At 50.8% G+C, this 23,560-nt stretch overlaps 1 protein-coding gene across 7 annotated transcripts in view; it reads right to left on the reverse strand.

Moving 5' to 3' along the window:
* LOC103091851 (paired box protein Pax-5) overlaps positions 1-23,560 on the reverse strand; it is a 192,450-nt gene that overhangs the window by 63,460 nt on the left and 105,430 nt on the right. For 5 of the 7 annotated variants that reach the window (XM_076065650.1, XM_032949694.2, XM_076065651.1 and 2 more), the window contains 3 exons: positions 18,460-18,666; positions 7,427-7,515; positions 365-490 (listed from right to left, as the gene is read on the reverse strand). In XM_076065650.1, the coding sequence (XP_075921765.1) occupies positions 365-490; positions 7,427-7,515; positions 18,460-18,666 (422 nt within the window). The remainder of the gene's footprint in view (positions 1-364; positions 491-7,426; positions 7,516-18,459; positions 18,667-23,560) is intronic. The other 2 variants (XM_076065652.1, XM_076065649.1) reach the window with 1 other exon arrangement.

Genomic DNA, 23,560 nt, shown 5'->3' on the forward strand with positions numbered 1-23,560 from the left:
GTTTTGGGAGTTGCCCAATGGATAGACTGGCCACATGTCATGGTAATGTGGAATTTTCACCAGCAGCTAGGAGGGGTGATCGCTGCCCAACACTCGTTTGAGTAGGAAGAAACCTCAACTCTTCATTGCATTACGAATGAATAAAGGAATGACCGAGCGAATGAGTAAACTTCCGAAAGAATAAATGATTGAACTACACAACGAAGAATGAACGACCAATACATGAATGAGCGAACTAATATATGTAAACGAGCGAGCGAATGAACGAACGAGTTAGTGAATGAGCGAGCGAGTGAAGGACGCGCGTGGCACTATCGACGGCGGGGTGCCGGGGGTGGAGGGTGGAGGGGGGGGGGGGCCGCACCGTCATCACGCTTCCTCTTGCCGTCGCCGTTGGAGCGAGGGATGCCCAGGATGCCGTTGATGGAGTAGGAGGACGCCACGGAGTCGTTGGGGGCCGAGGAGACGGGGGTCACGGCCGAGCTGGAGCCTGTGCCGAGGCAGACGCACGCACACGCACGAACACACGTGCGCGCACGCACCCCAACGCGCGCCGCGTGAGGGCTAAGCCACGGCAGGGTCGCCGGGTCACTCCGCCCGCACCACCGAGACTCGGGGAGCCGCGTTTTCTCGTTAAATAATCTCCCGGATTTTATTTCCCCCGTCGTGCTATCGATGTCGCGGATCGGGGAAAACCGTCCCTGCCGGAGCCGTGGAACACTCCCCCCCCCCCCCCCCCCCCGCCCACTGAGCGAGGCCTCGCGTCGTCACAGCCACGAGGAGGGAGTGAAGCACACAGACGGTGGCTGAGAACGACTGCCTGTGGGATTACAATCGACGCCTCCCTTCCAGCGAAGGAGGCAGCAGCCGCGCTGTGCACCAGGCGGTGATTCCAGTTCACCATTTGTCCATCATCCGATATGGGGAATGGCATTCGACCTTTGTTTGATATCCCAGGAATGGTAAAAAACTAAACTAAACTCTTTTTTCTTTTTCATTTTATCAGGTAAGGCCCCACTGAGCTAAGTAGTTCTTTTTCAGAAGCGACCTGGCCACAATTGATAGCTCAACGAAGTGGCTTATCACGTTGAAATGTATAGCAGCCAAATACTCTAAACGCCTGATGTTGATTCTAAATGTGGAGGGAATAACTGGAGGACCACGGAGAAAAATCCACGCGACCACAGGGAGAGAGACATGCAAACTCCAAATATACAGCAGGCGTCAGGGTCTGGATCGAACCAACCATCTCCTGTATACCAGGCGAGGTAGTTAACATCCTGCCACTGTAGCACCAACGCTCAAGACACGACCCAAACAGAATTGGGCTATTCATATGTGATGCAAATTTTGCGCAAATTGTATTCAAATAAGGTGCAGGGAAATTACGCACGATACAGGACGAACAAGGTACAATACAAACGTGTTTTGGAAGTAAAGAGAGGAAAAACATTTATTTGAATCATGCCCGTGTGTTGTACGGCTGGGCGTGATCGCTACACGATCCACGCGAGTCTCAAACCAGTTTATCAGGAGCGTCCTGCATCAGGATGTTTAGCCAATTCCTCAACGAGTCTTTTTGTCGTTGCATATTTACGGCCTCTTAACCTGGCTATAAATATTGTCTGCGTCTCTTGTTGAAACGGAGCCGTTAAACAGCTGGACAAACAGTCTGGCCCGGCTGTGGCTGCTGTGGGGACGGCACTCAACTCACCGCTCGAAAGGTCAAAATCCTGCCCCAGGGATCAACCCAGCCCATCGGCCCCAATCGACAGATCGTGCCAAGTCGACTTAAGGTCGTCAACGTGGAAAAAATATATCTTGCCACACGATCGTGGAATTTCCACCGCTGGCAGGGGGGGCTGGGAGTAGCAGTGCCGGATTATCGTGGTAGCAAAAGTAGCTTAAATGCTGTCAAGCTATCAATTCCGGTTGAGTGATTCTGCACTTGCTCTATTACTATAGTACTATACTGCCTTCAACTTTTATGAACGACTGGGTGCTTAAAATTCTCGATTTGTCGTATTATCTGGCTGTATAGCAAATAAAAAAAATACAATTACTTCACTGTACAAGTTAAACATTTGCGTTTTTATTTTTATTTTAGGGCCCCTTTACAACATATGCTACAGGCCACGCGCTAGCTTCATCCGGCACTGGGGAGGCGGCGGCGGCGGTGGGGGTGGTGGTGGTACCAAAGGAAGATGAGCAGCGCGAGAACCGCCGGCTCTCGACTCGCCCGTGACGCGGCGCCCCTTCACAGACGCGGCCCCCGGCGTGCCGCCGATTTGATTCGAATTGACGGCGAGAGGCGCCGCGCGGCGAACACACAAACACACGCAAGCCCCCGAGACGCGTCCACGCGTCTCCCCAAGCGCGGGGTCGGACCGGGCAGGCGCGCGAGAACAATCGCTCCGTCCTCGCATTCCCCCGTGCCGTCCAGAATTATGACGGCACATTCCTAGACTGGACGCCCTCCCCCCACCCGCGCCCCCCCCCCCCCCCCCAAAAAAGAAAAACAATCAAAACGCGGGAGAGGTAATCACAGAGCCTCTGGACAATGGCGCACATTACGTTTGAACGGCGTGGCCATTCCCCCCCTCAACACTAATGCCCTGCCACACGTGATGCATTGTATGTTTTTTTATAATGGGCTTTCTGACTTTGAACTCTGACCCACGTCAAACGCATTGAATATTGCCGGCGAATTGACTGGCGCGCACGCGCGTTACTCGGTGAACGCGCGTGAAAACACGTGCGCTTCTGCCTCTGAGCCAGCCGGGTACCAGCTTCCTCGTTGCTAAGCATCATCGGTGGGGCTCGGCCCTTCCGATCACCGTGACAACCGTTATCACTGTCACTCGACCCATCGGGCAGGGTAGCAATGGTCGAACTACTGCGTGTGCAGGCGGTGCAACTGCGCGGAGGGCCCCGGGTGCCGGCCTTGTGAAGAGGTGGGGGAATTGGACAGTGGATTGTGTGCGGCATTTCATTTGTTGCACCAGGGCCCACTGATAGTGATCTATACATAGCTATAGACCCATAGACTTATACAGCCATAGACTCATCTAGAAACTCACAGACTTAGAGACCCATAGACTTATACAGCCATAGACTCATCTAGAAACCCACAGACTTAGAGACCCATAGACTTATACAGCCATAGACTCACCTAGAAACCCACAGACTTAGAGACCCATAGACTTATACAGCCATAGACTCACCTAGAAACCCACAGACTGAGACCCATAGACTTATACAGCCATAGACTCATCTAGAAACCCAACAGACTTAGAGACTTATAGAGCCATAGACTCACCTAGAAACCCACAGACTTAGATAGAGACCCATATTTACATGATCGGCACGACTTGTCAGTCACAGGGCTTCATTACAAAGGGCTGAAAAGTATTTTTTTTGTGCTGAGTATATCATAGATATTATTTGTATATTCTAATACAGGTAAGTACAGTTCTTTTTAATAATATTGCATCATCTACACTATACTTTCACGGTCAACCAAGGGAAGTGGAAATGCATTTCAACGCGGAGCTCCGGACATTGAGTGGCACTGCCGCTGTCAATGGTGATGTGGTGAGAGAGAGAGAGAGGGGCAGGGGGTTAGTTAATGAATTGTAGCGGTTTCAGCAACAAAGTTTATTTTCTTCGCGGCGCGGATGATGGGATTTTGCGGGCAGCACTTTTCGTTACCCTCCAGTGCACCGCGCGACCCCGGGCTCCGACGCGCGTGGGATATAAGCGAGCGAGGCGCGCAGTGCACAGCCCATTATCCAATAACAAACAGATTAGCGGGCGTTTGATCAGCAAACATCTGGTTCGTGTTTTTTGTTTGTCCCCGAGATTCGACGCACCACTTGCTCGCGCGCGCACGCGAGCCACGCTCGCCAAGGCGCACCCACACCACCAGCCTCATACCATTTTTAATTTCATTCCAGAATAGATTTTGGTCAGAATCAGGAAGTTTATTTATGCCGGAGGAATTCGATGAGCTATGAAGGGGTCGTCCATAAATGACGTCACGCGATTTTGGACGATTTTTGACCCCCCCCCCCCCTCGTCACACGGCGTCACAAAAAGTCAGACCCCCCTCAAATATGACGTCACAGAGCTCTGCCCCTCCCCCCCCAAAATAAAACATGCTTCAAATCGCTTTAAACTATTGTCATTGTAGTGCGTATTTAATGTGGCGCTGCACTCTGATGTTGTAGGAGAAAACATGTATTAAAAAGTCTATTTAATGAAGTAGAACGTGTTGTATATATTTATTTAAATTTGCGCATTTTGATGTGACGTCACATTTCTCAAACCCCCCCCCGCCACACATCGTCACAAATGTCTGACGCCCCCCTAGGTGCGTGACGTCATTTATTGAAGGCCCCGAAGCTCTTTTTCACAGATGACTCATTTTTCCCATCTCGTTTGCGCTGTTCGTCCTGTTTCTGTCTCGCGCGTACCGGGGTTATCTGTGCCAGTAATCCGCGTTAACGTGTGCATGTTATTTGCAAAAAATGTTCACTAATGTTTTCTTACTTGCACCAATCTACGGCAATGTTTTCTGAGCGTGACAATTGGATTTAGCCGACCAATCGGTGAATTGCTATCGGCGCCCAATCCCAGCCTCTATTTGCCGAGTGTTCTTATTCACACTCCGTCACTAGCCCCGCAAGATTACTTTGTGTTTTTCATTATTTTTATATCTCGTTCGCATTGAAGACGTCCGTCAACCCACGCCAGAGACCGAGCCACACAGTCAAAATTCAGAATATCTCCGGTGGTAACCCCTGCGTCAGTGGTGGAAATTCCACATTGCCATGTCAGGGCCAAGCTTTAATTACAGGTCAAAGTTCAAAGTATATCCGGTGGTAACCCCTGCGCCAGTGGTGGAAATTCCACATTGCCATGCCAGGGCCAAGCTTTAATTACAGATCAAAGTTCAAAGTATCTCCTTTAGTTACCCCTGCGCCAGTGGTGGAAATTCCACATTGCCATGCCAGGGCCAAGCTTGTATTACAGGTCAAAGTTCAAAGTATCTCCGTTAGTAACCCCTGCGCCAGTGGTGGAAATTCCACATTGCCATGCCAGGGCCAAGTTGTAATTTCAGGACAACCGCCCTTGACCGGTGCTGGTTGGGCATGGGTGCGCGAGGCCGGCCCCCGTCCGTTGCGCTGAGCCCCGTGACCTTGAGTGGTGGGCGGGCACTATCGTGGCCACTTCTTCCCCTCCCGCTGCTGCTGTTGACGAAGTAAACTTATCTGTTTCTTGCCGTTGTTGATTTCATCGCTACATTTCTACGTGGGGGGTGGTGGGGTGGTGTGTTTGGGGGGGGGCTTTTTGTCAGGAGCACGAGGTTTGTTAATCATTACTCTCTCTCGCCGGCCATGGTTGGAAAAACAAGTTACATTTCTAGGCCACACTAAATACTCGATACCGCTCAAATCACGCGTGTTTTGTTTTCCACCTGAACCTAAAACTAAACTAAAAGCTAAACTATTTTTAGTTTACCAGGTAAGGCCCAATGATAGTTCAACGAAGTGGCTTATCGCGTGGAGATTTATGGCAGCCAATTACTCCGAACGCACGTTGACTCTAAATGTGGAGGGGAAAAATCTACGCGACCACAGGGAGAGAGACATGCAAACTCCAAATATACAGCAGGCTTCAGGGTCGGGAGTGAACCCGCAACCTCCTGTACAGCAGACAAAGTAGTTAACATCTCGCCAAAGTAACGAGATGTTAACTACCTCTTCCACCGCTAGATTATGACCAAGTCAGCCAGATCGCACCCGGTCTTGTCGCATCCCACAAGCTAAGCTGGATTTCGGGCCTGGTTTGCGATTGGGGGACTGCCTTGCCGATACCCGGCGGTGTAGGCCTGAGGCTACGAGTTGGAAAGACGATAGCAGCTAGAGCAGTGGACTTTGCGAATCGATCTCTGCGAAGAAGCTTTTGAGTGTCGCCCTTCGCGCGCGTGAATGTTCGGCTGTGCCCGAGTACTGTCACTCCCTCGCACGTGAAGCCAGACGCACACGACGCACTCACGGGATTGGCCACACACCCTGATGCAGCGCGATCACCATGGACAATAGTGGCGATGTCCTGGCTGAGCGAACGGCGGCGTTCTTACACCGAGACCCAGTTGCCCACCTGGGCGTGCGCGGCATCTTGAAGCAACTTTCCATTCTAAAAGTCACTGTGACACACTTCTCCGGCTAGTTCTGGGTGGCGTTAGCGCCACCGACCATTCTCAGCCAATTGAGTAAATTCCAAAATTATGGCACGGAACAGCCTCTCTCCACAATGGGGTTACGAGTTTGCCCCTTCCGCGATGTGATATCCATTTGATCAATCCCAGAGGTATGATGATGATTGATGATGGTCTGAGTTGAAGATTCGAACTTGCACGTTTGGGAGTCAAGTGCTCTAACCACACCGCGCCACCCTGCCGAATCATGTGTACACATTCACGTGAGGTGCAATATAATTAAGCTCGAAGCGCTACTTGCAATCGAGTGATCTGCCCGTGATTACGAATTACACAGCGATTAGAATGAACGTAACAAACATTCAGGTCGATTTAATCTCAGGCCTACGGACATCTTGCAGTTCACCAGCTTTGGTTCAAGCAAACCAACGAGTGTCGAAACCGGTCCAGAGTTTTTTGCTCGTGTGGAACCGATGCTGCTGAAATTATGTGCTCTCTCGGAAGCGTGTGGCTGATGGAATGTGTTATATCATATTTAATTTTTGTTCATGTGGAGGGACGGAATATGTGAAGGGGGCGTCTTTCCTTCCGTAATTATTCGGAGCCGTGAGCTCTGTGCTCAGCCCGCAGGCTGCGTGTCGCGCGTGATCTCTCATCGCGTCGACTGCTGCTGCTGCTGCTGCCCTCACATCAACCGACGCCGCCAACCCTCATCAACTCCCAGCCTCAACTGCATTTGGAGTCGTCATCGCCGTCGTCGTCATCGTCGTCGTCGCACAATGCAATTAAAAAAGTAATCAACTGACAAAGGCTTAGCAATAGTCATCAGATTACACGCTGCGTGCAAAGTAATAATGCTAGATTACCGGTACCTTGCGTGAGTAACCTGATTAGGGTCACAACAATTTGGAGGTGCGCACGATGCGTACCGCGCCGATTGTAAGATCGTCACAGGTGGCTGGAGTTTCGGGCGGCTGGCATGGCCGTGAGCAAAGGGCCGGCATTTCAATTCCAGGCTGTGTGCCAACCCACTCGTTTCTGTGCAACGCGGTTCAACGTTTCAAGCTGTGCGGACTTCATGCGGCGTCTGAGTTGCAACTGCATCGCAAGAGGGGAGAGGTAGCAGGAGTGGCGCGGAGCGAGATGAGAGGTAGCAGAGTGCCGGGATGCTGAGCTCGGAGCGGAGCGGTGGTCGCCACTTACTGATGCCGTGGCTGGAAGAGGAGACCTGCTGGCCAGGGCTGTCTTGTGACGGAAGGTGGAATGGCTGCTGGACTTTCGTGCGGATAATCCTGCAACACACGCCCACAGCGAAAACAACGTCAGCATTGGGGAACCACCGAACGATGGATCCGAGCCAATCGTGAACTCCTCGACACCAACCTAACTCATACCATGCTCACGAGACCCAGAGGGTATACAGACACATTATAAATAAATAACACGGCCAAGGCAACTGTTTCATTACCAAATTAAAATAGCACTTAAGAAAACCGACGACTACGCCTGCCTGATATCCTCTTCTCAGTGCAATTCCTGGAACATGTTCTGACTTTGCTGGGCCTCGTCAGCAGGCTCGTGTAGCCGATTAAACCAACACTTGATGTGCTGTCTGATTTGTTTTGTTTTGTTAAGCAAGAGCTCTCTGTGAGCGTCGTGAGTCATCGCGCTGCATTGCTGGGCCCTTGGCCGCACGACCTTGCCACCCAGTGGCATTCCTTCAATGGGCCATACCCCGGCTCGCCTGACAACTCAAAGAAGTCGAAACAATCTCAATATTTTGCTTGCCTTGTTTCATTAAACAAAAAAAACGCTGCTGGGATACATTGATCCGGCATGCCCCTTAGAAGTTCGGTGCGTTTCAGTAGTTTCACAAACTCGCACCTTAATTCAAATTCAAATCCGGGCACACGTCTTGAATTGTCAGGAAATGCGAATGACCGTCCATGTAAAATTTCCAGACGTCCTTCATGAAATTCACAATGAGTCTCCGTGAACTTAAACCTGTCCCGAGACGGCCTAAAGCGTGGTAGGCGATTTGCCTGAATTGCTGTGTTAATATTTTGTATTACTACGATCCATAAAGGGACAATTGATGCAATGTACATTTACACGTAAGTGGTGTCTCAAGCTACGGCTACATGCATCCTTAATTTGACCGTGTGGCACCATATTGCTGTTTGTGTTTAGTTTGTTGTTCTTCCCCACACCTCCGATGAGCACAGTTGGCTACGCACGGTGCGAAAGAAGTTTAACATACATACAAATTGCGTTTGTTGCATTTCCAATGCTGACGTTGGCACCGCTCGCCCACAGTGAGATGTGGCCTGTCGCTCGCTGTTAGAGCAGCCGGTCGCACTCGCAAGGCCACGAGTTAACATTCAACTCAGCCACCATCATACCTCTCGGCTCAATGAAAGCGGTAGCGATTTGTGTGAAGCCCGTAGTGTTGGTTGTCATTCGAAGAGACTGAATAAATAAACAACTCGGACCGTACACAACTCAATGTGTCTACGCCAAGGACGCAATCACACCTTTTTTTTTTACGAACACCAAATTGTCTGGTAGTCTCACGTGGAGACTTGCCCCGCCATAGGAATGTAGAATCACCACAGCGGGCTCAAGCGCCAGGCACGTTTGACTTCTCAGCTCGTGTGCGACCGGGGCTCGTGGGATGACGGCGGTGCACGGGCAAGGGCATGGCGACACGTGGATGGGGGGGGACCCTGCAAGCAGTGTCGGATTATCCAAGTAGCAAAAGTAGCTACACATGCTACGGACCCCGCACTTTCAAGGGCCCCGCGCTAAATGCTTTCAAGCTATCAATTCCGGTTCAGCGATTCTGCACTTGCTCTATCACTACAGCACTATACAGCCTTCAGCTTTTATGAACGACTGAGTGTTTAAGGTTAGCGATTTGTCGTATTATCTGGCTGTATAACAAATGAAAAAATACAATTACTTTACTATGCAAGTACATTTTTTTATGTTTTTTATGTTTATGTTTTTTTTAAAATTTAGGGCCCCTTTATAACATACTAGCGGGTGAAAAAGATATATTCAAAACTTGTCTTAAAAACCTTCCATATACATACACAGATACTAAGGTATTGTGAAAGCCCAGTGGACCGTTTGTCCATTTCTCCACCAACAAAATTATAAGAAGCTTGCACAAGTCCAAAAAGTTATAGAAAGTGTGGGGGTAAATAGTTAATGTAAAAGGTTTCTGAAAATTGTGGACCCACTCCCTAAAAAAATATCTTTATCCCTGCGTAGGTATATATATACCTACACACCCTACATACAACAGAGGAAGTAGTATCTATTGACTCTGTAGTTGTATCTACTGACTGTACAGTAGTATCTACTGAGCCAGTAGTAGCAACTGACTGTGTAGTAGTAGTGTTTAGTGACTGTAGTGACTACTGACCGTAGCACTATTTACTGGGCCTACAGTGGTATCTACCGACTCTATAGTAGTAACAACTAACTTAACAGTAGTATCAACTTACTATAGTAGTATCTACTAACTCTATAGCAGTATCTACTAACTCTATAGCAGTATCTACTGACTCTAGTAGCTACTGACCGTAGTGTATCTACTGACTGTGTAGTAGTATTTACTGACTGTAGCAGTATTTACTGACCGTAGTGGTATATACTGACTATTTTAGTATCTACTAACTCTATATAGCAGTATCTACCAACTGGATAGCAGTATCTACTATGACTACAGCAATGCATACCGACTTAGGTGGTACATGCCATGATTACAGCAGTGCATATTGTGGTGGTACCTGCTATTATTACAGCAGTGCATACGGACTATGGTGGGACCTGCTATGATTACAGCAGTGCATACTGTGGTGGTGGTACCTGGTATGATCACAGCAGTGCATACTGTGATGGTACCTGCTATGATGACAGAAGTGCATACCGACTGTGGTGGTACCTGCTCTGATGACAGCAGTACATACCGAGTGTGGTGGTACCTGCTATGATGACAGCAGTGCATACTGTGGTGGTACCTGCTCTGATGACAGCAGTACATACCGAGTGTAGTGGGACCTGCTATGATTACAGCAGTGCATACTGACTGTGGTGGTACCTGCTATGATTACAGCAGTGCATACTGACTGTGGTGGCACCTGCTATGATTACAGCAGTACATATTGTGGTGGTACCTGTTATGATTACAGCAGTGCATACTGACTATGGTAGTACCTGCTATGATTACAGCAATGCATACTGACCGTGGTAGTATCCTGCTTTGACAACAGCATTGCATGCTGACCGTGGTGGTATCCTGCTATGACTACAGCATTGCATCCTGACCGTGGTGGTATCCTGCTATGACAACATCATTGCATGCTGACTGTGGTGGTATCCTGCTTTGACAACAGCATTGCATGCTGACCGTGGTGGTATCCTGCTATGACTACATCATTGCATGCTGACTGTGGTGGTATCCTGCTTTGACAACAGCATTGCATGCTGACCGTGGTGGTATCCTGCTATGACTACATCATTGCATGCTGACTGTGGTGGTATCCTGCTATGTCTACATCATTGCATGCTGACTGTGGTGGTATCCTGCTATAACTACATAATTGCATGCTGACTGTGGTGGTATCCTGCTATGACTACAGCATTGCATTCTGACTGTGGTGGTATCCTGCTTTCACTACAGCATTGCATGCTGACTGTGGTGGTATCCTGCTATGACTACAGCAGTGCATACCGACTATGGTGGTTCCTGCTATGATTACAGCTTTCACTACAGTAGTACATGCTGACTCTATCTATCTTATATATGAAATGGAAATTTGTGAATTTGTCTGTTCGAAATGTTTAGCATACTTGCCGACATGCAACCAACTTTTATTATCATACACTCACTCACACAACCACTGACCCACTCGCTCATCATACACTCACTCACTCATCAAACACTCACTCATAATACGCTGACTCACCATACGCTGACTCACTCACACATCATACACTCACTCACACAACCACCGACCCATTCACTCATCATACACTCACTCATAATACGCTGACTCACTCACAATACGCTGACTCACTCACACAGTATACACTCACTCACACAACCACTGACCCATTCACTCACCATACGCGGACTCACTCACACAGCATACACTCACTCACACTACCACTGACTCACTCATACATCATACACTGGGAGTGTCATGCTGCCAGCTATGGCTGCAAGTTTGGTCGTACATGTTATGTATATCGTTTATTGTTAAATGAGAATCACATTTCCTATGATTACTGCTGTTACATTGTTTTTATAGCTGTATTTTGGTGATTTAGAAAACATATGGTTAATGTATCTCATGGTTGTTATTGTTTGACTTGCATCACACTGGGATTTGAGCACACAGCGTTGTAATACGGTGTTTTTTGTAAGATTTGCTGGTTTATCAAGGACGGTTCTGTTGCGCGTCGTCGCTTCAAGACGATTCTAAAGAAATCTACAACCTTCGATTCCTTGGTGCGATTTAAAGAATCGATTAAATTAATGAGTTATCTTTTCATTTTAATGTTATGTTTTTTAAGTTTGAGACGTTTTAAAATATATATTTTCCCGTATATGCTACAGGCCCCGCAACTAGCTTAATCCGGCACTGCCTGCGAGGGCTGTGAGCAGGTCAGGTAGGGGATTGTGGAGGGGGGGGGGGGGTTTGCAGGGGAGGGGGGGGGGGCTCCCATTGTGACGTCTTCACAATGGGAGCCTTTGAAGTCACCGTCACCGCCACGGGATTTGGGGCGCGCGAGGCCAACGGCGGAGTCGCACGGCGGCTCGCGCTCACGGTCGATCTCGCACGGCGGAGCCGCGAGGAGCTACAGTGGGGAGGGGGGGAGGTGAGGTTTGTCTGTACGATGTCCCTGCTATTTGCGGTAACTGCAGACACGCAAGAGAATGTATTAATAAAGCTCATATTTATACACCGTATATACGATTGTGTCTGAGTGTGTGTGTGTGGCCTCTGGCCACCCACCCCCTCGCGTACCGTTCCGGCCTTCATAGGTGCTCGCTAACAGCACTTGCCCCTAAAGTCTGTTACAGGCTATACGGGGGATCTTTGTCTTTTGCTTCGTCGGTAGCTGTTAGCGCGCTCCGCTGCGAAAGCGGCGAGCCGAGTTCGATTCCCGCTCACGGCCAACACCGGTGACGATTATCTGAACCGGTCCTGGACCTCCCCCTAGGTCGACTCAGCCTCAAATGAGTACCTGGAGCGGTGCGTTAAAACATCGCCACTGTGGAGACAACGGCGGACGGGCGTGGTTGCTGGCCACCCACAACCTCGTGTTGCCGTGCCGCCCAAAAATCGGTGCTCGCTAACAGCACTTGCCCCAACGCTCCGTGAAGGCTATCCGGGGGACCTTTGTCTTTGCGTGTTCGAATGAGCAGGTGGCCCAGGTGTATCACATTCCCGTGCTGGGGGAATGCGCGCAGTCTCCGCGGTGGGGGTGATGTGCTCCACATCATTGTAAACACAGAGTGGATATCGATTTTGGTCGCAGGGCGTCGAGGCGGCGCTGTCTATACAGTCCACATCGCCGGGCCTGCGGCAAAAAACAGCTCCCACGTGTTACGACTGTGTGACCCTCACGCCCAACATCACCACCACCACCACCAGCAGCACCATCAACTACTATCAATAGCACTATCAACATTAACAGGCCCACATCACCGCAGTGGTTTCACGCGCTGCAACGACGACCCAGGCGAGCCGAGTTGGATTCCCCGTTCACGGCCAACATCGGTGACGATTTACCTGCATGGGTCCTGGACCTCCCCCTAGGTCAACTCAGCCTCAAGTGAGTACCTGGTGCGATGTGTAAACGTCGCCTCTGGGGAGACAAAGGTGCCACCCACGACCGCGTTCCGGCCTTCAGAGGTGCTACTCGCCTTAACAGCACTGGCCAACAACAGCTTGCCAATGCTGCACGTGGGGGGGAGGTGGTGGTGGGGGGAGGGGCTACTTGTCGTTGCATTGTTTGACGACGTCACGCTACAGGCTGCCACGGCGCGCTTTGTGACGCGCGCGTGACGCGCTCGGTGAGAGCGGCCGCTTCGCTGCACGTGGCCTCGCTCCGAGCCGTGCCCGAGCGCCACCGGCCACACGAATTGTGATTTCACTGCTGCTGCTGCTGCTGCCACAGAGCTTCGTGGCTCCCTTCACCCACCGCTACTCACGCCCATCGAGGTCTCTCACAAACATCGCCTTGCACCGGTTTTTTTTCCCATGTGGATCGATGCTGCCGCTCGCCAAATGCGCATCGAATGCGCGGGTTTTAGAATCGAGGTCCTCGCGATTAATGCTGATGCTGCCGTCTGGATAACGACGCAAACACGAAGTGCACAAACGGAACAGTAAGACTGGGGCGCAATGCTTACGTGCGTACGTGCACGCATACACAACGTTCATTCAGATGCACACACAACGTTCATTCAGATGCACACACAGCATAAAAGATACCCCGTGTAGCCTTGACAGACAGTTGGGGCAAGTGCTGTTAGCGAGCACCTATGAAGGCCGTCACGGCACACGAGGGGGTGGGTGTCCAGCACCACGCCCGGCCGCCTTTGCCTCCCCAGTGAAGATGATTTACACACCGCACCAGGTACTCGTTCATGGCCGAGTCAACCTAGGGGATGCCCAGGATTGGTTTGGATAGCCGTCACTGGTGTTGGCTATGAGCGGGAATCGAACTCGGGCGGCCGGGTGCGTAGCGCAGCGCGCTAACCTCTGCCCCACCGCTCCCCACAATGTCCACACAAAGATCCCCACCCCGCGCAGAGCCTTGACAGACTGTTGGGGGCACACCGGGTGGACAGCATTATACACGCGTACATACAGACAGACAAAGACACACACACAGAGACACGCGTACATACAGACAGACAAAGACACACACACAGAGACACGCTTACATACATACAGACAGACAAAGACACACACACAGAGACACGCGTACATACAGACAGACAAAGACACACACACAGAGACACGCGTACATACAGACAGACAAAGACACACACACACAGACACGCGTACATACAGACAGACAAAGACACACACACAGAGACACGCGTACATACAGACAGACAAAGACACACACAGAGACACGCGTACGTACAGACAGACAAAGACACACACACAGAGACACGCGTACGTACATACAGACAGACAAAGACACACAGAGACACGCGTACGTACATACAGACAGACAAAGACACACACACAGAGACACGCGTACATACAGACAGACAAAGACACACACACAGAGACACGCGTACATACAGACAGACAAAGACACACACACAGAGACACGCGTACATACAGACAGACAAAGACACACACACACAGACACGCGTACATACAAACAGACAAAACACACACAGAGACACGCGTATATACAAATAGACAAAGACACACACGCAGAAACACGCGTACGTACAGACAGACAAAGACACACAGACACACGCGCACATACAGACAGACAAAGACACACGCGTACATACAGACAGAGAAAGACACACAGACACGCGTACACACAGACAGACATACACAGAGGCACGCGTACATACAGACAGACAAAGACACACAGACACACGCGCACATACAGACAAAGACACACACACAGAGACACGCGTACATACAGACAGACAAAGACACAGAGACACTCGTACATACAGACAGACAAAGACACACACAGACACACGCACGCACTGTCACTGAATCATAGCCACCACCTCCCCCTCCACACTCCCACAAGAGCGATTCTCACAGCGGAATCGATACGCTGCGAAATTGAGTCGCGCGTCCGACCCTGCCGCGGGGGGAGTCCAGCCCCCCCGCCCCCCCGGCCCCCCCCGTGTCATAACAGATGCGGTAGGGGGGGGGGCGCTCGGTGCGGGGTTCCCTCCACTGTGTGTCTCACACGTGACTGCGTGTGTATGTATGTGTACGCACACAAACATACACACACATGCGACAAAGATCCCCTGTAAGTTGCTGTTCGCGAGTGAAGCAGCACCTGTGATGGCCGGCACGGGTGAGGGGGTGGGTGGGGGGGGGGGGCAACACCACGCCCGGCCGCCTTTGTCTCCCCCACATATACACACACACGCACGTGCACCCGGACACCCATTCACACGCACACGCGCGTCAGCAGTGGCTGTAACGAGCTCGGGGTGAGCGCGTCATTGGAGGGGACGTTGAAAACTCTCGTTTACATGCGTTTTTATTTTGTCGCGCCACGTGCGTTCGCAATAATTCACCGGACGTCTACCGCGCAACGGATTCCTCCAGTCTCAATAAACATTCCGATTGGGAGATGTTTAATTATACGGACGTCAATATTCCATCTCCGCCGAGCCGATTGGTGGCCCGGGCTTTAATGGCATCCGCCCCGGACGTTTTTCCACCACCAAAACACCCATCACGGTTTATATGCACGACGCGTGTTGGAGCTGCTGCTGCTGCCGCCGCTGCTGCTGCCGCTGCTAATGGCAGACTTCATAAATCGGGATCACTTTGTCTCTCTGCCAGGTGCAAGTGAAGGCGGAGGGGAGGGGGCTACACGGGCTGAATTATATCAAACAAAAGACAAAGATCCCCCGTATAGCCTCAAGAGGACCGTGGTGAAGAGGCTGCTGTTCGCCAGCAGCAGCTATGAAGGCCGGCACGGCGGCACGAGGGGGTGGGTGGCCCAGCACCACGCCAGATCGCCTTTGTCTCCTCAGTAAGCGATGTTTACACGCAGCACCAGGTGCTCATTTGAGGCTGAGTGGACCTAGGTGGAGGTCCAGAACCGATTCAGATAATCGGTTCTGGACCTCCACCTTCCCGTGCGCGGGAATCGAACTCGGGTAACCAGATTCGCAGCGCGCTAACCGCTGCACCACCGCTCCCCATCTGCGTTGGGTGATCAAGACCAACACAGAGGACACGCACGCGCACGGGCGTCGCGCGTGCAGACAACGCCTGTGGCACACCGAGGTGGTTCTGACACGAACGGGTGGGATGGGTCGGCTAAAAGTCACCACAGTCATCATCACCATCAGCCATATCATCAATCCACTGCTGGATGAAGGCCGTCTCCACCCCTGACGGTGCTGCAGCAGTAGCAATGTACATGAGACACAGCACCCGCGCACGAGTTGCCTCTACGTACGTGTGCGCGTGTGTTACTCGCATAACCTACGTAGGTTTGCATGTGTAACACATTAAAAATGTATGCTTGCTCCTATGTATGCACAACTGATTTAGCGTTCGTGGCTGTGAATTATTGTGTGTGTGTGTGTGGATCGCGAGAATAGTGGAGTTAGGCACCCGCTCGCCGCTAGCTTCAGTGAGGATATATCTGAACCGGTCCTGGGCCTCACCTAGATCGACTCAGCCTCAAATGAGCACCTGGTGTGGTGTGTACACGTCACTACTCGAGAGACAAAGGCGGCCGGGCGTGGTGCTGGCCACCCACCCCCCTCGTGTGCCGTTCCGGCCTTCACACTCCATATGGTGCTCGCTGAACAGCACTTGCCTCAATAGTTTACTTGGGCTACACGGGGGATCTTTGTCTTTGTGGTGGTCGTGTGAATGTGTAAACATCGTCACGAGGGAGACAAAGGCCGCCGGGCGTGGTCCTGGCTACACCACCCCCTCCCTCCCCCCTCTTAGCAGAGAGCTCTCTGACGAAGGGCCATTGCCCAGAACGTCGCCTCTGGTTAAAGCGGTCCCTGCTTTGGGCCGGCGTTGTTAACGACCGCGTGATGAAAGTGGGCGGGGGGTGAAAGTGGGCGGGGGCTGAAAGTGGGCGGGGGCTGAAAGTGGGCGGGGGCTGAAAGTGGGCGGGGGCTGAAAGTGGGCGGGGGGTGAAGGCGTCAGCAGCGGTGCAAGGGTGGGGGCGAGGCGAATAGTGGGGCTGAACGATTAATCGATTTAAAATCGAAATCGCAATTTGAATTGAAAAGTCCTATTACTTTCTTATTGGAATTGTTTCTTTTTTTATTATAACTTTATTTAACTTAACAATTGTTCTATGTTTGATTGTTCTATTTCAATTAAAACATTTTAATAAATACATGTGGGAAACAATTCATATATTTTAAGTTCTCACCCTTGCATTACAATATATAGAGCAGTTCATATTTTGATGGCATCACGTGGTAATGCTCCATCACATGTTTTAAATCGATTACACAGTGAATATTGAACTGAAGGTTGACTTTAAAAAAATTGTAATCGCAATATCTGTCAGAAAAATCGCAATTAGATATTTTCCCCCAAATCGTTCAGCCCTAGCGAGGAGCGATCGCTGTGTGTGGGGGGGGGGGGCAGGGGGGGCACGGGGGGGGACACTCGCAGGGAGGGAAGTTGAGCCGATCTGCATTACAAGCCCAGAGGTCAATTATTTATCCAGGAACGGTGTTTTTTTTTTTTGCCTCGTCCAACTTTCCGGACATCAGTCACACAAAGCGAGGTTGATAATGACACTCTCGGGCTCGTATAATATAATCGGCGCCGCTTAGACGAACTAAATGCATGACCAAGTCCATAATTGGCTTAGCCATTCCGTTCCGTGTGATTCTACGGAGCAGGCCTGGCGAATTCGGTGAGGGCAGTTGGTTGGTGCGTGGGTGGAGAGGGGCGGGCGGCGGCGGGGGAGGGGGAGAAGGAAGATTTCACAAAGAGAGCGAGGATAATGAATAATTTGGCTCAATATGAATAAATCTGACATTTCCACAATGTACGTTTAAAAGTATGGATAGCATTGAATCGCTATGACATCGCTGCACGCACACACAATCTCGCGCGTGGAACCTCACAGATGCAAAGATCCCCCAGGTAGCCTCTCCGACTCTTGGGGCAAGTGCTGTTAGAGAGCACCTGTGAAGGCTGTAACGGCACACAAGGGGGTGTGTGGCCGTACCACGCCCGGCCGCATTTGTCTCCCCAAGTGGCAATGTTTTTACACATCGCACCAGGTACTCATTTGAGGCTGAGTCGACTGAGGGGAGGCCCAGGACCTGCTCAGATAATCGTCACTGCTGTTGGCCGTGAGCAGGACTCGAACTCGGGTCGCCAGGCTTGTAGCGCAGTGCGCTAACCGCTGCACTACACTGACACACACACACACTGACACACACACTGACACACACTGACACACACTGACACACACACACAACGTGACCGTACCTGTTGATGGAGGAGACGCTGGGCACCGTGTCGGTGTCACAGACGCGCTCGGCGAGCAGGCGGTCCCGGATCTCCCAGGCAAACATTGTCGGGTTCTGCCGCTTGTATTCCGCTATCTTGTCCACCACCTTGGGAGTCGCCACCTTGGGCTTGGAGCCTCCGATCACCCCCGGGCGGATGCTGCCTGTCTCGTAGTACCTGCAAGCGCTCGGCACCCAGCGACACAGAGACCATGGTATTACTACTACAAAGACGGAGACAAAGATCCACCGCGTAGCTTCACGGTAACATGCGACTCTACGGGTGTCGGCGGGTCGCTGCGTGAGTCGATGGGTCTCTGCGTGAGTCTATTCGTCTCTGCATGAAACTCTGGGTCTCTCTTTTATTCTATGAGTTTATGTGTGAGTCTGTGGGTCTCTGTGTAAGGCTATGGGTCTCTGTGTGAGTCTATGGGTCTCTGTACGAGTCTCTGGGTCTCTGTGTGAGTCTATGGGTCTCTGTGTGAGTTTATGGGTCTCTGTGTGAGTCAATGGGTCTCTGTGTGAGTCTATGGGTCTCTGTGTGAGTCTATGGGTCTCTGTGTGAGTCTATGAGTCGATGTGTGAGTCTATGGGTCGCTGTGTGAGTCTATGGGTCTCTGTACGAGTCTCTGGGTCTCTGTGTGAGTCTATGGGTCTCTGTGTGAGTCTATGGTTCTCTGTGTGAGTCAATGGGTCTCTGTGTGAGTCTATGGGTCTCTGTGTGAGTCTATGGGTCTCTGTACGAGTCTCTGGGTCTCTGTGTGAGTCTATTGGTCTCTGTGTGAGTCTATGGGTCTCTGTACGAGTCAATGGGTCTCTGTGTGAGTCTATGGGTCTCTGTGTGAGTCTATGGGTCTCTGTGTGAGTCTATGGGTTATTTTTGGTTTTCGTTCTGATGTTGTTGGTGTTTGTTTTACTTTTGTCATTTAGGTGACCCATGTCACTCTTGCAAATTGCACTCCTATCCTGGTCTCTCTCTGGAGTTCTCGTCGGGTGACACAAAATCAACGTGAACCTTGCTGTTGGGACAAGCAGCGTGGCCAGAACCGTTGCTGATGTTTTACACACGGGTATTAGGGACTCAATTGAGTCTAGGTAGACCTAGCGGAGATCCAACGATAAGTTCTGATTTCACTTGCCACCGGTATTGGCCGTGAGTGGAAATCTCACCCACATGGTAGCAGAGTACACATACCATTACACCACCGCTCGTCACATTACTACTCCAAAAATACAACAAAGATCCCCCATATAGCCTACATAGACTGTTGGGGCAAGTGCTGTGCGTGAGCACAGACTACTAGTACACACATACAAGTTACAATCGCTTACAATACAATGTAGGTGTATAAAGCCTCTACACAACTTCACATCTCCATCATTACCACACACACACACACGGAGCTACTACACACAGCATCGTACTCTGTTCCTAGCCTGGTGCTCGCCATGAGAATGTGGAATGCACATGAACTCCACCCCGCGCCGGGAGACACTTCGCCTTGCCGTTACATTTTATAAATCCAAGCGTTGGAAATGCCACGTTCCTGTATCGCTATGTATCTACTGTTCGAGGAGTACAAGCTATGGATCACATTGGGCCATCGCCTGAAACGTCGCCTTGTTTTATAGTCACCCTTTGAAGGCCACGGTGTCATTGTAACTCTAGGCACTACAGGTTTATTGGAAGAGCGGCAACAATGAGGCAAGAGTGACGGGAGGTGGTCGGTGCGTGCCGGAATGAATGCCGGAACAGCGTTCCGGTCTGTTCCGGCTGAAACCAATCACGGCTCTGTCGATGGGCGCAGCACACACAGCACGTACACAACAACATCATCACAGGCATCCTTAAGGGGTATATAAGTAACTCATTCATTGAACCGATAAGTACGCCTCCTTGCTTCCATATCTGCTCTGCCAAATGATATATCTATCATTATTTTAAAACAAATGTTTCCATTTTCACATTGGGCTATTGCCCGAAACGTCGCCCAGTATGCATCGTTTTGAGACCGCAGCGTCATTGACGAATGTGTTGAAGTCTAGGAAACGTATATTTTATTTTGCAGTAACAAAATAACGGGGTTTTTTTTCGTGTTATTTCCAGCCGCGTTCGTTTAATGCGGCCACGGCGATCTCGCCGTGCGGCGAGACCATCGGCAGCGTGTGGCGGGCACGCGTGATGCCGGTTAGCGGTTCTGCCGGCGCTCGGCACCACCACCATCATCATCATAATCATGGGGGCCTCCGCGCGCTCTCGACAACAGCTGGTGGCGCGTCGCTCGCCCAGCGCAGGCAGACAGAAAGAAGCAAAAAAAAACCCACAAACGCCACGCAAGCCCGGCAAACTCGTGCCCTCGATATAATCATCGGAAGCTGTCGTAGTCGCCACGCGTCGTGATTGTGCGTTGCCCCCCCCCCCCCCCCCTCTTTGTTGTCGACGTCTGGACGTTTGTTGTTGTGCGCAGGCGTGGCGATTCCCTGAACCGGTGCTGGCACCCCCCCCACCCCACCCCACCGCACCGCTCCTAGGTCGACTCAGCCTCAAACGAGTACCCGGTTTGAATGTTTACTAGACATCGTCACCAGGGAGACAAAGGCGGCCGGGCGTGGTGCTGGCCACCCAATCCCCCCCCGAGCGTGTAATTCCGCGGCCTTCGTAGGCGCTTGCTCGCTAACAGCCCCCAACGGTCCGTCAAAGGCTACACGGGGCGATTCTAGATTTGAAGTTTTCGTGACTGCAAGGATCCATACTCTTTGGTTCTTTCGGTAAAGTCACGTAGGTGAAAAAATTTAATAAAATATGACATTTTTAAAAAATATTTTATTTTTATTTTTTCACCTACGTGACTTTACCGAAAGAACCAAAGCGCATAGACGGGGGACCTTTGTCTTTGTCTCGCCAGCGATGACAGCATGAGCGGTCCACGCTTCGATGGGGGTCTCCCTCTTCAAACAAGTGCGGGGTGGCCCTGACGCAGCGGTGGAAATTCCCCAGTCCTATGGCAGGAGCCAAGTATATCGACAGAACAACCGACGATGCCTCTCTGACAGCCGTAATCGTTCCGTCGCGACGAAGCAGCGGCGGTAGCGACCTCAATTTAGCCCCATTGATTCTCAGCTCTCCTTGAGGTATTGGACAATACCCTCGTTGATGATCACGTTTGATTTCATTTCAAAACTACGACACGTTCCCGTTTAGCGTAGTGTTGTTGTTGTTTAACGTCGTCGAGGGGGGTGGGGGCGTCTGATGATGCCAGCGCGAATTTTTCTTTGACATATGCGCAAACGCGTGGATGTTTGTGGATTGCGATGCGTGGTTCGCTTGCCGTGTGCCGTGTTCCACGGGTTTCATTGAGCGACAGCGTCTCTCGGGCATTTACGCATGCACGCAACTTCTCCTCCTGCCGCTCCAAAATATATACATGTGTGTAGAACCACGAGGGCAACCCCGAGAGGCCTTCACAAGCCGAGATGTAACGAGTAAAAAACACGTCTATAAATATACACATACTTGTACAAACACAGAGATTCCCCCCCCCCCCCTCCCTCGTATAGATTGTCAGGGCAAGTGCTGATAGCAGCACCTACGAAGGCCGGAACGGCGCACGAGGGGGTGGGTGGCCAGCACCACGCCCGGCCGCCTTTGTCTCCCCCAGTGCCGATGTTTTTTCTACACCGCTCCAGGTACATATTTAAGGTCGAGTTGACCTAGGGGAGGCCCGGGACCGGTTCAAATGATTATCATTGATTAATGGTCTTTGTGTTTATATATACAGGGTGGCCCAAAAGTCAGGACACATAGGGTTATTTAATTCATTTTAACGCTGTAACATTAACATTTTTAATTGTTCACTCTTTAAGTTCGTTACTGTATTAATATATATTTATTCTGCTTCCTGTGGGGGGTCACCTCAAATCTGTCGTTTGTAAAAATAAAAAAACGTAAAATAAACTCGACTGAGAACCCTGAATGAATTGAGACGAAACATCATGGATGATTGTTCAAAGATTACACCGCTGTAATCTTAAACCAAACAATTAATATCAAAAGAGAAGTAATGCATGCGTGCACGCATTAACGTTAATCGAAGTAAATTTGAACGTGGTAAAATTAATGAAATAACCCTGTGTGATTTGTTGAAATAAATATAATAACCCGATGTGTCCTGACTTTTGGGCCACCCTGTATATCGGAATCAGAATCTTTATTTAGGAATCCGATGAGCTGTAAAGCTCTCTATCACAGACGTCTAGTTGGGGCGGGTAGTGTTTGGCGGTTGGAACGATCAGTGTGATCATGGCAAGGAAATCAATCAAGATCGGCACCCATATCGCAGTCACGGCGAAAGTCAACTTGGATGGCTAAGGGGCCGTCCATAAATGACGTCACGCAATTTTAGACGATTTTGACCCCCCCCCCCCCGTCACACGGCGTCACAAAAAGTCAGACCTCCCTCAAATATGATGTCACAAAGCTCTGCCCCCCCCCACCCAAAAAAAAATGTCAACATGCTTCAAATCGCTTTAAACTATTGTCATTGTAGTGCGCATTTAATGTGGCGCTGCACTCTGATATTGTAGGAGAAAACATTTATTAAAAAGTCTAGTTAATTAATCAGAACGTGTTGTCTATATTTATTTAATGTTGCGCATTTCGATGTGACGTCACATTTCTCAAACCTCCCCCCCCCCTCGTCACACATCGTCACAAATGTCTGCCCCCCCCCCCCCCTCAGGTGCGTGACGTCATTTATGGACAGCCCCTAAGGTCATGTCGGTTAGCGGCACCCAACTCGGACGCGGCGTTCTCAAGCAGAGAGGTAACCCCACACGGGCAGGTGGATGGACGGCAGAAGCACCCAGCGTTGAAGGAGACTGAGAGGTCTGGAGAGAAGGGGGGTCCCAAGTGGCGAGACCGGGATGTTGCAGTGGTGGAGTGGATGTGGCGTTAATGGCCCAGTTCAGCAGTGAGAGGAGCAGGAAGGGTAGCAGGGGCCCTTTGAAATTGGGGGGGCGGAGGAGGGAGGGGGGACGATTCCAAAATCCACAGCAGTCGCCCTCAATCGCGCTCACCCGAC

Source organism: Petromyzon marinus, chromosome 8 (genome assembly GCF_048934315.1).
Source record: "Petromyzon marinus isolate PM22_M1 ecotype Great Lakes invasive population chromosome 8, UKy_Petmar_22M1.pri1.0, whole genome shotgun sequence".
Lineage (NCBI taxonomy): Eukaryota > Metazoa > Chordata > Hyperoartia > Petromyzontiformes > Petromyzontidae > Petromyzon > Petromyzon marinus.